This window comes from Myotis brandtii, unplaced genomic scaffold (assembly GCF_000412655.1).
Source record: "Myotis brandtii unplaced genomic scaffold, ASM41265v1 scaffold436, whole genome shotgun sequence".
In the NCBI taxonomy this organism is placed as follows: Eukaryota; Metazoa; Chordata; class Mammalia; order Chiroptera; family Vespertilionidae; genus Myotis; species Myotis brandtii.
Window position 1 is genome coordinate 1,898,117 of NW_005366679.1, and position 15,116 is coordinate 1,913,232.

Sequence of the window (15,116 nt, forward strand, 5' to 3'; positions counted from 1 at the left end):
TCCTTCTCCCTTCCTCTCTGAAATCAATACAAATATATTTTTAAAAAATAAATAAAATTGCTAATCAGCTGACCTTAAAATGGGGATATTATCCTGGATTATCTGGATGAGCTCAGTAGTTATGAATCCTTCAAAGTGGAAGAGGCAGGCAAAAGAGAAGTTCATAGTGATGTGTTATGAGGATTCAGCCAAATGTTGGTGGCTTTGACGATGGAGGGAGGGGACTATGAGCCAAGGAATGCAGATAGCTTGTAGAACAAAAAAAGAAAAAAATGAAGGGATCTCCCTTAGGGCCTCCAGAAGGAATACCCTGACAACGCCAGTGAGGACCCTTGTCAAAATTTCTATGCTATGTGATGGTAAACTAGTAAGTTGTGTTAGTTTAGATTATGAGTTTGTGGTAATTTACTATAGCAGCCATAGAAAAGTAATGACAGTTCATATTTCACACAATCCTCATGAAAACCCCAGAGAGAAGTTGTGCTAATTCTTTTTGCTGATGAATTGTATTATTTCTCTTCACCTCATGTTTGTTGATTAGCAAATTACTAATTTTTCCTGATGTCTTCAGCATGTAGTACAGTATTCATTGAAGTTGTTGCTTTAGGCAGATACTTAACACAATTGTCATTGTAGTAAAAATCTGCACAAAAGAGTGATTTTCAAGAAAGATATTGGTCAGAAGAAAAGTGTCTTTTGTTCCTTGGTTGTTGTTTTTCCTGCCTTGGTTGGAACCACAGGAATTCTTAGGTTAACTAATGTCAGAAAACAAATGGTGTGATTGGTTCATTATAATTTTCATGGCTACTCTTACTGGTGCTTTGCCATTTGTGTGCTCTGGGCAGGCTAAATGTTGTCTCTCTCAAATGTCCTGTCCATTGATTTGTTTTCAAACCCACAGTGCTTGATACTAACTTCCACAGGCATCCACCTCCTAGTCCAGTCACCTCTAATATGCAGCAAGGGGGAGCCACATCAAAGCACACCACTGTGAGAAACTATTACAGTTTTCCCAATCTCTGGGAATCTCCTATTCTTCATCTTCTTTACCCCATCCCTGTGAAACAACTCTTGTGTCCTTTGTCATGGGTCTAATATTCCTGAAGGCCTGGGCAGGGATTTTTTTAGTGTTCCCTTGGAAAATGTAACTCTTAATTGATTCTTACTTCCTCTTGAGGTGGGAAGACAAGGGGATATGCTGATATAAGTAATCTTAGACCTCTATAGAACATAAAGATGTGGCTATGTGAGGATGGGAAAGGGGAGAAAATGTTTGTTTCTCTCTTATATCAGGAAGGATATGAAAGAACTTATTATATAACTCAATAGAGTGTCTTTTCATATAACATTTTTTAACTCAAATTGGAAAAGTTTGGTTATACTGAAAATGAATTTGTAGAGAATGACTCTTCTTGACTATAAGTTATAGTAAAATCACAAATTTATTGAAAATACAACAGAGATGGGCAAAGAAAATGTGGGGTGGGGGGGTTCTCTTAATTTCCTTCTTGCTAGACATGAAGGAAATAGAGGGAACATCATAAAATTACCAACTCATTTTTTTGTTTTGTTTTAAGTAATTATGAAGTTGCTCTCTCTCTTAGGCCTTTTTTACTCCTTCTTTCCTCTCTGCAGTGGGATGATAGTTTGGGGCCTGAATCATTTGCAAACATCTTCATGCAAACATCTCGTGGTTGATGCTGGTTTGGAGCTGGAACCTAGGCTGGTTATGGGCTGGAATTCCTACATGTAGCCTCTCCACTTGGTTTCTATGTGTGGCACAGTTTCATCCTCCTCCCAGAATAGCAGCTGGGTTCCAAGAGCAAGTGTCACAAAGCAGACTGACATATTGATTAATTGGCTCAGAAGTCATGTCCGCTATACTATATTATTTGCATCAGTTATAGATGTACACCCAGGTAAAAGGGCAGTGAGGCTTCACCATGCTATGGGAGGAGAACCAAGGTCACACTATGAGAAAAGCATGTGGGATGGGAGATATTGTGCCCATCTTTGGAAGATGCAATCTGCTATACGTCCTCATTCAGGCCTTCTGCAAACGCATGTTACACCACCATTATGAGAATTTTATAGACTTCTCGTGTTGCATCACAAGCACTCCTGCTGTTGTCCATGTTATAACCAGGAGTAGGAAAAGGAATGATAAGTAGCATTTAATGAGTGCTTATTTTATGTCAGGTAATATAAGCAGGTACTATTTTTTTTTCTCTCTTTTACTATAGTTAGGCCAAGAAACGCAAGGAACAGAAAGACTAAAAACAATGAGACAATTGCAAGGAAAGAATACCACTATTACTGATATAGTTCATAAGAAATAATGCAGTCTTATGAAAGTTAATAAAAATTAGGTGTCTACACATTACTTACACCTCCTTGATTTATAAAGCTTCTATTTTCAATAATCAAAACCTCAATTTACCTATTTATCAAAAATATTTTTAAAACTAGAGGCATGATGCACGAAATTCATACAAGAGTAGGTCTTCCTTTCCCTGGCTGCTGGCACCGGCTTCCCTCTGGCACCCGAAACCCGGGTTTCCCTTGCAGCCCCAGCTTTGTCTGGAAGATCATCTGAAAGGACATCTGGTCTAATTAGCATATTATGCTTTTATTATTATAGATACTAAATGGATATATTTTTAATCCTACCCCCATAAGCCAAGTTCCCCAATAGACATTACACAATTATAACTCCAGGGAGGTGACAGAGTGAAGTTTGCCTTAAGAAAGGTGATATGAAGAAATGGAAATCTGTGACACATAGCAAGTCGAAGAACAAGAAGACCTTATTATTGTAGGATAATGTGAAGGACATATGGGGGAGAAAGAATGGAAGATGTGTTTGTATTATGAATTCCTTTTCCCATTTCAGCTTGCCACATTTCCTGCTTGGAGCTTTGCAATCAGACCATATTTTTAATGTATTTATATGTGTGTGTGTGCGTATATATGTATATATATATATAATCATATAATCTCTGGTTATAGATTTCAGTATGTCCAAGCTAAAGAGAAAAATTACTCATTGAAACCTTGTATTCCCCTGGAATTCTAGATTTTACTTTTTTATTATCTCAAATTGATCTGTCCTCCTGTATGTCTGTTCCTACTACCAGCTTCTCTTGCCTTACTTACCTTTGGGGAGTCTTTTTCCTGGTCTTAATACTAAAATTTGTGAGCATTGAGGTCTCTTCATTCAAGAATATGAAGTCTTTGCTAGGCCCAAATCCATTAAGGATATCCTTCTTGAATGAAGAAGAGAATCATGTAATCACAGTAGGTTTTTGTTTAGCCTTCATTTAGTATCTTAGAATGGCTAAAAGGTTTTAGAGATCATCTAATCTTTCTGGGATCACTTCACCCCTAATCTTTCTAACATCTAGTCTAGAATAAACTGAGTTCTGGAGAGTTTAAGTGTGGTCAAACTGTGGTAAAGTCAGAATCAGAGATTGAAATTAATCCTTCTGATTCCTAACCCCATGTTCTTTCCACTTTACAAGCAAGATAGTTATACACATTGAGGCGGGAATGCTATCCATGACTCCATGTGGAGGGGACAACAGAAGCTTCACATTTAGACTTTTTCTGGATTCTGCTGTGTGTGCTTCTTCTCTTGATTAATTTAAATCTGTATTCTTGCCATGCAGTACTCCATAACTGTGAGTGTACAGTTTTCAGTGAGTTCTGTGAGTCCTTCTGGTGAAGTATTGAGACTGATGGTGGTTTGGGGAACATTCTGAACTCACAATTGGTGTCAGAAGTGAGTAAAGTTCTGTGTGGACTATGTTGTCTAAATTTGCAGTTGGCTTAAACACACAGTATACTTATATTTGGATTGTTTTTGTTCACAGTTATACTCCTAACTACCTAGAACAAAATCCAGCATGTAATAGGCATTCATTCAATATTATAATAAATAAACGATTGGAAGGCGCTGACTAGTATGAGAAATTAAGAGACTGCTTATGAAATGCAATACTACAGAACCATGTTGAGAAAAGCTTCCAAATAATGCAAACCGGGTCTCTTTTTTATTATATTGTGAGTAATACCGTGATGTTTGCTGTCTTCAAAATGGTTACTTCTGTCAGTCACAACTCTTGGAAGTCTTTGGGATTATATATTATGTGTTTATATTATTACTAGGGAGTTTTAGAGATTAAGTCTTTTCAGTTTATATGAGTTACCACCAGATGGTGATATTTTTATTAGGTAAGTAGCTTTTGTCTGTAGATATATAATTTATAGAAAAAAGAGACAACTTATATGAAATGTAATATTTATTAATAAGAAGAACAATAGAATAATGCAAGGGTAAGGTATTTAAATATAGCACAAAATATCTATAAGGGTGTTATATCATTTCTTATTATATCAGGAACACATTTTTATAGTCACAATGACATTAAAGTGTAAGTGGATTTTACACTGATGTAGCTGAACCTTCTCCTCTCTGATCAAGCTTAGGCACATCCCCTGTAGAGGGTTTTTGTAGATTCAACCACTGTTGGGTTGGAGTTTGATGTGTTATAGGTTACTAATGTGATACTGATTAGCCTTCCAAGCTCTGGCTTTGGGCTAAATTATCCTGGTATAGTGTCAATACAGCAGAGCATTTAAGTGTATCCATGGTGTGGTTAATTCAACAACCAAGTTGTTTTTGTTTTTCAGTTGCCACAGCATAGGCCCAGTTACAGTGGGGGTAGGGGTGGGGGGTGGGGAGAATGTGGACACAGAAGGGAAAGAGGATATTACTATTTTCCAATCAAATTCTCATGCTCTTTAAATATTGGTTTTCAGTAATCTTGAAATATGTACCTAACAATCATTTAATAAAATATATTGGATTGTTTCTTTGCTTGAGATACTCATATCTTTGAGAAAGAAAAAAGCACCTAAAGTTGGAATATTATTTGAACTAAAATTTTCTGTGCTTTAAAAATGGCTAAGAAAGTTTGTCAAATCTGCAGCTTTAGAAACAGACACTTTTGTTTTGGACTTAGAGGATTTTTCTCTACTTTACCCAGAAATTTTGTTAGTCTAGTTGGGTGTACCTCACAGAAATTAATTTGGCAGTTTTTCCTCAATTTCCATTCAATTCAAGTGAACAGTTCTAGAAATGATGAAGTTTATATTTACAACCTTTCCTAATAATGTTTCAGTCAAAGACTATTTGTAGTTCCACTTGTAACACACAAAGTATTTGTTTTTAGGGCAGTCTTGACATACTGAAAAGATGAAAAGAAAACACTGTTATATTAAAGAGAGAAAGAAAATTTAAAAATTCAGTAAACAATTTGTATTTTATAGAAATGAAGGAAACAACTATTTACGGACTAGGGACATGCATGGTTTGAAGTTGGAAGTTAATTTGCAATTTTATACAAGAATATATTTTCTAGACATCAGTGCAAAGTTAAAGCTGTAACTGTAATAAGCTTGCTTTGCTAATCACATTTCGGCAAGCCTCTTCCAACACAACTCAAGAGTTTTGCTACATTTCTTTCATTCCCCAAATGTCTTTTTCCCCCTTGCAGTTTAAAGCCCAACATTATGTGTAGAAACATGCATGGGAACAGTATACTCATTAAGCTTATATAATTTTTTGTTTACTCTGATGTTGACAAACATTGGCAAAACATTAATAAACTAGGCCAAGATTTGATTTAGAAAAGATTTTTAGAAATTGGATAAGAAACAAATCTTTTAATTACCACAGTGTGTGATCATTAAAGTGACACATCAAAAGCACTTAAATGTTTGCACTATTTCCAGCTGTTTGCAGTACAAATAAGTAACTAATATATCTGTAAAGCTTATGTAAACCAACAAATGAAAAAGGAAATCAAAGAGCCTTAGAACAAAGGTGTTAGTTTAGCGGGGTGAAGTTGAGGCACCATTCTTGCCTGTACTAGACCAAGTGGTCACTAGCTACCCTTGCTTTCTTCCTCTCTTTTCCTGTAAGCTTGATTTAACAACTGGATTTCCTCTTGGTAGCCATCCCTCTCTTGATGCTGCCTTTTACTGTTCTGCCTGTGTGCTTCAACGGTGTCTGGGATGGAGATGTTGATATTACCATCAGGATTACTTGTGGGTAAAAAGAGAGAATACGAGGCTGTTTCTCCTAAGTCACATGAAACAAATCTGTTTTCTTTCCGTGAGTAGCGTAGGGATGGAGATCGGACCTGTGTGGAGGACTGGCTGATGTTGCTAATGATCGACACAGTGTCCAAGGCCTCTTCATTATCACAAATTTCAAGAACCTCCAAATGTATTTTTACACTGGTGTCCGCAAATGTGGATGGAGAATCTTCTGAGTTTGGTTCATGGCCAACACTTTTGGATCGATAGACTTCTATTTTCTTAGAGGCTGGGGTTATTTTCTGTCCTTCTGTGCTTACCTCATAGGTAGAAAGAGATAGTGTTTTCCCTGTAGGGGCTTGGAGAGACACCATCCCCTGAAACGCACACAAGGGAATGGCAAGGCCACCACCGGAACGCTGGGGACAAAAACAAAATAGTGATTATTGAAAACTAGTTTCTGAGATTAGGCCATTTAGAAAGTCGTTTTATTCATCAAAATGGTAATTTTTTGCTAATAGAGATCTATTTCCCTAGAAGCCTTTTATAGATAATGGCTTTAAATTCTTCCATCATGCAGTTTGTTCTAGGTCAAATACAACATCTAAATGAGGGCAGTCAGGAACCTTTCTTTGAGGATATGGGAGATATTTCTATTGCCGAAAACAAAATTTGTGTATTGATGGGCAGCAGTAGATGTTTCAAGAGAAGAATTTGAGCATAAAATTAAATGCAATTTATAATCTAGAATTGCTTTTATGTTTTTGCTACATAGTCAGTAACATTGAGAAGTTTGCATAGATTGAAAGCACCCCAGTCCCCCTTAGAATGCCAGAGAGAACTATGATTCAGGTTAGGTACAAAAAATATTTCAGTGGTTAGGTTTGCGCACACAAAAGAGGAACCAAGTTTCACCGAAACTGTGCTACAGTATGCTTATTTTTCCACAGAGAAATCACAGTCGTTTAAGTAAACCCAGTGATCAGGAACTCCCCCAATATCTCTGCAAAAACTTGCCTAAAAATTTAAACCTTTTTATATTTAAAACTTTGTGTATTAAACTTTTTTAAAAATTGTACTCACCATTGAGAAATATTTAAGAAATGAAGAAAATACCAAATTTTATGATAGTCTGTACTTTATGTTGTTGATTCATACCTTTATTCTTTTAATGGGCTCCTTTTTTGATTACATGTTAGTCTCAGAAGAAGATATGCCAAACTTCTAGAGCAGAGGTTCTCAAACCTAGGTCTCTAGATCAAACATCATCAGTATCACCTTGTAACTTGTAAGAAATGTGATTTTTGAGCTCCATTCCACAACTACTTAATTAGAAACTCTGAGGGTGGAGCTCAGTAATCTATATTTTATTTAATTAATTAATTGATTTTTTTGTTAATCCTGACCTGAGGATATTTTTTCCATTGAATTTTAGAGAGAGTGGAAGGGAAGACGGGAGAGAGAGAGAAAAACAAACAAACATTGATCAATCTGTACTTTAAATAAGCCTTCCAGGTGATTCTGTTGCATGCTGAGGCTTGGTATCCATTACTGTAACTAAAGAAATGACATAGCCCTTCATTCATTCAAAAAGAAGGGGCTATGGGATGGTTAACCTATACATTTATACATGTGTCACCTGTAAAGCCTGGAGATACTAACTGAGGAGTGTTAAGAGTGTTGGCTTAAGAGTGTTTTTCCAGTAGGGGAATTAGCACGAAGGCTCATGGTGTTTTGCCAATTTAGGATGATCCATCTCCCCAGTGTGTCTGTGACTGTCCCAGTTTTAGCACTGAAATTCCAGTATCCCAGGAAATCTCTCTATCCCAAAGAAACCAGAATGGTTGGTCACCCTGTTAGCCATGGGCATTTTGTATATGGACCTAAGAGTGGCTAGAGAAAGTCCAGGACCAGGGTCCTGCTATTGGTGAATAGTTTGGATTCTCATCTACTTGGAGAATTTTTACAGGAGGATGCCTCATGCCATCATGCCTCACTCCTTGAATTTAGGGACCATAAAAAGTACAGTCTAGGACATGTGAGACATGTCACTAGGCTTTCCGTTATTCCCTATGGAGAAATCTTGAGCTCTGTTTATCTATCAGGAAACCTGGGAACCTAACTTGAGGGCCTTGTTCTTTCATAAACTTTGAAATCTTACACTGTAAAGATCAGTTTACCCTTCTGCTGAGGCAAAGAACTTCACCAGCTTCACATGTGTGATGTTGACTGAAGCAGGAGAGACAGAGGGACAATTCTTAGGTTCATTGCAGTACCAGAGAATTGTTTGAGTGGCAACAACTTTTGGCAAAGGAGAAGTGACTTTTATTTATTTATTTTATACATTCATTCATGAAACATTTGCTGAGTACCTATTATGTGCACTATCCTGAATTTAAATTGGTTGTACAGATATACTATAAACTATACATATAATACATTTCCTATATAATAAAAGCCTAATATGCAAATTGTCCCCTTGACTGGGAGTTCAGCCAGGGGGCAGGGCTGGCTGCAGTGTTGGCAGGTGGCCAGGGGGAGCCCCCCCCCCCCCCCCGCTGGCAGGCGGCAGCCACTAGGGACCCTACCCATGCAGGAATTTCATGCACTGGGCCACTGGGCCTCTATATAAAGATTTACTATACTTGATTCAAAGACTTCACAGGTAATTGGGTGAGATAGACGTGAAGAAACAAAATAAAACTTTAAGTGTCTATTAGAGATAGGAACCAAGTTTTGTGGGTTTAAGTAAGGCATGACAACATCTGGTAGAAGATTTCATATAGGGTGGTATTTGAAATGGATATTAAGAATCAAGAAAAGATTTAGGCCCTGGCTGGGTAGCTCAGTTTCTTAAAGCGCTGTCCTAAAATTCCAAGGTTGTGGGTTGGATTCCCGGTCAGGGCACATACAAGAAGCAACTAATGAATGTGTATAAATAAGTGGAACAATAAATTGATATTTCTCTCTCACTCTCCCTTTCCTCTTTCTCTCTAAAATCAATCAATACATAAACATTAAAAAAGAAAAAAAGATGCCCTGGCTGGTTTTCTCAGTGGTTAGAGCGTCGGTCTGCAGACTGAAGAGTCCCAGGTTCGATTCCAGTCAAGGGCATGTGCCTTGGTTGCGGGCACATCCCCGGTGGGGGTTGTGCAGGAGGCAGCTGATCGATGTTTCTCTCTCATCGCTGTTTCTGGCTCTCTATCTCTCTCCCTTCCTCTCTGTAAAAAATCAATAAAATATATTTTTTTTAAAAGAAAACGAAAAAAAAGATTTATAGTTTTAAATTTACAGTTTTAAAAGCCATTCTTTCTGAGTAATAAGTCATAAATTAAAGGGCCAACTTAAAGGTTTTCCATCCTGAGAAAACCTTTGTCATCAAAGTCAGAAATTTCTGTTTTTTAAAAAAATCAAAATTGACAGACATTTATATAATCAGAAAATCTGACTGTCATTTAATAATGTGAATTATACATACCCCGCACAGCCTTCTTTATTCTGAAAGCTAGTTAACCTGAAAGCTGAACTTCCTTACATTACAATTTTTTGGAAGAAGATAAAAAAAACGCTACATCAGAACTTAAAAAATTGTTTATGAGTTTTCTCTTTGATATAGAATGTTGCATAAACAGAGTCCTATGGATTATTATATTCAAAAAAAGAAAAATGTGCCCAGCCACTGTGGCTCAGTGGTTGAGTGTTGACCTCCCAGGAGGTCAGGGTTCGATTCCCAGTTAGGGCACATGTTCAGGTTGCAGGTTCCATCCCCAGTAGGGGGCCTGCAGGAGGTAGCCAATCAATGATTTTCTGTCATCATTGATGTTTTTCTCTCTCTCTTCCTTTCCCTTCCTCTCTGAAGTCAATAAAAATATATTTAAAAAGAAAACAGAAAAATGTGATGAGAAAACTGAGTTACCAGTGCCCAGCAGTATTGGCACATCTATTTAAAAAGCACATTTGTTAGAGCATCAATAGCATAACATGTCTTTATACCATATACCAACTTGAATCACTGATGAGCAGTTAATATAAAAGCAAATGTGATAAATAATTTTTTTGTGTGTCTGGTTTAATACATCCACATAATGCACATTTTAGTAACTCTCCCTTGCTAACCTTATCTTTAAATGAACAAACAAGCTTTACTGAGTTATCAAATGACAGCTCATTAAAATTGGTATTTGAGAGTTGCATAGTGCCAGAGTTTTGCTAAGTATGAAGTCTCATTATTCTGAAATAGCACACTAAGTCTTTTGTTATCAAAATTATTTTGTGACATCTTTTTTCTTTCATGCATGTTTATAATAGCTGAATATATGTGCTGACACATTGTGTATATATCTGTACATGTAACACACTAGTAACATGAATATGAAATATACATATATTTTTCTGCAAATATTGAAACATTCTTATTTAAAATGATGGTCTCCATTTGAGAGTCATAAAAGTAGAAACACAGGGACAGATTATATAGAAACAGTTCTGAGCATATATCTTTATACTATTAATCCAAAATTGGCAAGTTAGTTTTAGCAAAATAGTACATTCACTTAAGGCTAATTCAGTAGTTTTAATTTTATTGGTTATGAAAGTATTTAATGTTTAAGTTGTTTTGGTTTTAGATTTATGTAAGAAGTATTAGTGTAAGGTTTATGCCAAATTTTGTTTGTATGTCTTTAATCAAAATCAAAAATTTGATTCAACAAGTTCATAAAAAATGTTTTCTTTAAAAGAGACTATTATTTAAGTTAGAGAAACATTGCGTTAGTGGAGGGAAAATAGGAGCTTGGACTAAGGGAGTAGTAATAGGGATAGAGATTCAGGGAGGGACCTGACAGAATTTGAGTAAAATCAGCAGAATTTTCCACCTCTTTTAGGATATGGAGGGAGGGCTAAAATGGAGAGAAATCAGAAGCTGTGAGAACAGACATTCAATTACTATTAAATGCTAGCACTGGGCTAGCTGGTAGGCCTGTAGCAAGAATGAAGAGGCTTTCAGGTCTTAAGAGCCCATAGAATACAGAAATAATGAAGCTTGTAAACAATTACATTTTCCTGTGATTCATGCTACAATAGATCCAAGCTGAAAAATTGTGAGAATGTGGAATAATAGCACTTAACCGAGGTGGAGGGAGGGAAAAGGAGGCCTAAGAATCCTTCCCAGAGCAGAGCTCAATTTTTACAGATGAGTAAAAATACCATTTTAAGTTATAAAAGTAAATTGTAAAATAATATTAATAGTACAATCCAGTTTTCTTGTAGAAAAACACCTACCAGAAATGAATCCAGTAAATTATATGTTTACAGGGATAAAAAATAGATACACAGGAATACACATATACATATTGTAGGCATAGAAAAAGGTTTGAAAAAACTTTTTTCTGGAAGTAGATGGGGAAGGATTTCAACTTTTATATTTTACTAGAGGCCTGGTGCACGAAATTTGTACATAGGAGAGGGCTGTCCCTGAGCCCAGCCTGCACTCTCTTGCAATCCGGGACCCCTCAGGGGATGTCCGACTGCCAGTTTAGGCCTGATCCCTGCAGTCAGACAACCAGCAGTAGGACATCCCTCTCGCAATCTGGGACCGCTTGCCCCAACCGCTCGTCTGCCTGCCTGCTCAAGTGTGCATCATAGCGACTGGTCATTCCGGTCATTCCACCGTAATGGTCGCTTAGGCTTTTATATATATAGATATTTCTAAATTATATGCTGCTGCTGATGACTTTGCTCATGGAAATTAATTAGGTAATAGAGGGGGCAGAGAATATAAAATATTACTAGAGGTCATCAAGATACAGGGGTAGAGTAATGAGTGTGGGTGGCTTATGATGGTAGTCAACCTCAGAGTTCAGTTCGGTAGTCAGTTTGGTGTTTGTGTTGCTTTTGGGATTTGTGCTGTGTTTGGGGTTTGTTTTGCATTTGGGGTTTGTGAACCAACATTCTGTATTTGGGTTTGTGCTATTTTTAGGTTAGGAGAAAGGAGACAAACCAGATGGAGAAAAATAATTATCAGAAAGGAACAAGATCCTCCGGCCCTAGCCAGGCAAAAATTTATAGCACTTTCACAGTGGCCAGGGTCTGTATTAGATTCTCCGCACTAATTTTATTGAAAAAGTATTATAAACATTTGAGTCTAACAAGCTGTCAATGTTAATATTAAGTTAAAATAAACAGAGAATTCCACTTCAAAAAAAAATAAATTATAGTACTTGAGTCACAAGCTGCAATGTAGCCTATAGATTTGCAAACCATTGATAAAGTTCAAGAACAATTTCAAAAAAAGACTAAAAGTAAAAAGCAATAAAACCTGACAAGAAAATTAACATTAATTGTAAGAAGGAGATAATATAAAAAACTGTTAATATTGGTTTAGTTTATTTTTATCTTTGTACTGAGTTGAACAGTATCCCCTCCAAAGTTCATCTCCACCTACAGCCTGTGAATATGACCTCATTTGGAAATAAGGTCTTTGCAGATATAATCAAATTAAGATAAAGTCATACGGGATTAGGGTGAACCCTAATTTCAGTGACTCCCGTTCTTTTAAGGAAAGAGAAAATTGGACATAGACTGACACCGGGAAGATGGACATGGAAAGGAGACAGCAGTTGGAGTTACGCTGTCATAAACCAAGAAGAAAGGATCCTCTCTTAGAGCCTCAGAGGAGTAAGGCCCTGCCTACACCTTGATTTTAGACTTCTGACCTCCAGAAATGTGAGTCACTAGCTTTCTGATGTTTTAAGCTATCTAAGTTTGTCGTGATTTGTTATGGTTGCCCTAGGAAACTAATGTAATGTTTCATGCAAAATATTACTAAAACACATATGTAAATAGACATTTTACAGAGTTTGATAACTGCCCATTTTCTTCTGGAGATTAGAATTGTGGCATTTCTGTTAAATCCACATAGACTGAAATCTCCTTAAAGGAAGATTCCTTGTTGCTCTTTATTTTCTCTGCTATCTATCACAGTGGCTGGCATGTGGCAACCCCTTAAAAATATGTGTTAGTCTGGCCGGTGTGGCTCAAAGGTTGAATGTCAACCCATGCACCAAGAATGACCAGTTCCACTCCTGGTCAGGGCACATGCCTTGGTTGCAGGCTCGAGTTCCAGTAGGGGGCATGCAGGAGGCAGCCATTTATATTGATGTTTCTCTCTCATCAATGTTTCTATCTCTGTCCCTCTCCCTTCCATTCTCTCTCCAAAAAAGGCAATAAAAACATAATTTAAAAATATGTATTTAGTTAGGTGAATAAATGTGTGCATGACAATGAATCTGAAACAATGACTTTGTAGGCTTTTTAGATCGCATATTTTAACTTCCTAAAGCATAAAAAATAAGATAATCTTTTTAAAATGTTGCTGCTTAAAATTCATTTTTTATATTTTAACAGTGCTATGCATTAAATGATAATAGTTACAAGTACATCAGAAAAACATATAAAAACCTATTTTTTAATAAAAATAAAATAGAATATTAGGGGACTGAATTGTGTGCAAAAGTTTAGTGCATGATAAAAAATGACAGCTTCAGAGAACATAAAACTTCTCATTTAGTACTCTCTGCTTTCTTTCCACTTGAAAGTCAATGAATTAGCATAAACTGTTGGGAATAATGACAATCCATTATTGTTGTATTCCTTAGTGTAGGTGGCTGGAAGCTTTTTTGTTTGAAAATGAAAAGCAGTCTCTAAATCTCAGAAATGCTTCAGGAGGAGAAAGCATGCCATGTAAACACATTAGCACAAACAATCTGCTCTGGTAATTGATTCAGACTGACTGGCCTTGGGTATATTGAATCTTTTTTCTTCTTCACTTTAAGCCTCCAGGTGAATTCAGAGTGAAATTACAATATAAAAGAGTTGCTCCAAAATTTTCTCCTAACATGATGAAGTATGCTGTTGATTATCTAAATCATTCAAGAAAAACATATTGGGATAGCACATAGGATCCTAGCAATCAGCAGAGATCATGCAGTTTTAGTTTCTCATTTGATATTGGGAGAACTGACAGCCCTGGATGGGAAACTGCTTGCCCAGGGTCACATCTATATATATAAAAGACTAAGCGACTGTTACTACCAAACAACCGGAATGACTGGTCAACCAGTTGCTATGACATGCACTGACCACCAGGGGGCAGACGCTCAATGCAGGAGCTTCCCCGTGGTGGTCAGTGCTCTCCCACAGAGGGAGCGTTGCTCAGCCAGAAGCCAGGCTCATGGCTGGCGAGCACAGCTGCAGCGGCAGGAGCCTCTCCCGACTGAGCGGTGGTAGAAGGTACAGCAGGCCAGGATGAACGCAAGTGGTGCCCAGCCCTGGCTTGGGCTCCTCCCTGGCCATGTGCTGCTTGGCACACTGCTATATCCCTTGGGGGATGTTTGACTGCCAGTTTAGGCCTGATCCCTGCAGGCCAGGGTTGCTGCAAGAGAGCGCAAGCCAGGCTGAGAGCCCTCCCTCCCCTGTGCATGAATTCGTGCACCGGGCCTGTAGTAGGTAATAATATCAGGACTGGTACCAGGTCTCAGGTTTCTTAACTCCAAGTTAAGTGCTCTTTCCACTGCATCATGCTGTCACTTTATAAGAAATCTGCCTTAGCCCTAACCGGTTTTGCTCAGTGGATAGAGTGTCGGCCTGCAGACTCAAGGGTCCCAGGTTCGATTCCGGCCAAGGGCATGTACCTTGGTTGTGGGCACATACCCAGTAGGGAGTGTGCAGGAGGCAGCTGATCGATGTTTCTCTCTCATCGATGTTTCTAACTCTCTATCCCTCTCCCTTCCTTTCTGTAAAAACATAAATAAAATATATTTAATAAAAAAAGAAAAAGAAATCTGCCTTAGCCAAGAGTGGATCATGGGTTTTCTGCCCTGGAAACTAGAATTCTGTTATTAACTCATGAGCAATTCAAGAGACTGACAATTTTAATATAAATTAAGATCATACAGATTATCTCTAGATGATTTGGGTAACTTAGGCATGTAAAAGTACAGTACTTTGAGTAATAAGTA

The 15,116-nt window shown here is 37.4% G+C and overlaps 1 protein-coding gene across 1 annotated transcript in view; it reads right to left on the minus strand.

The window, feature by feature from the left end:
* Positions 1–4,283: 4,283 nt before the first annotated feature.
* GPR149 (G protein-coupled receptor 149) overlaps positions 4,284–15,116 on the minus strand; it is a 47,768-nt gene continuing 36,935 nt past the window's right edge. The window contains exon 4 of the mRNA XM_005874412.2: positions 4,284–6,521. Within this exon, the coding sequence (XP_005874474.1) occupies positions 5,949–6,521 (573 nt within the window). The 3' untranslated portion in view covers positions 4,284–5,948. The remainder of the gene's footprint in view (positions 6,522–15,116) is intronic.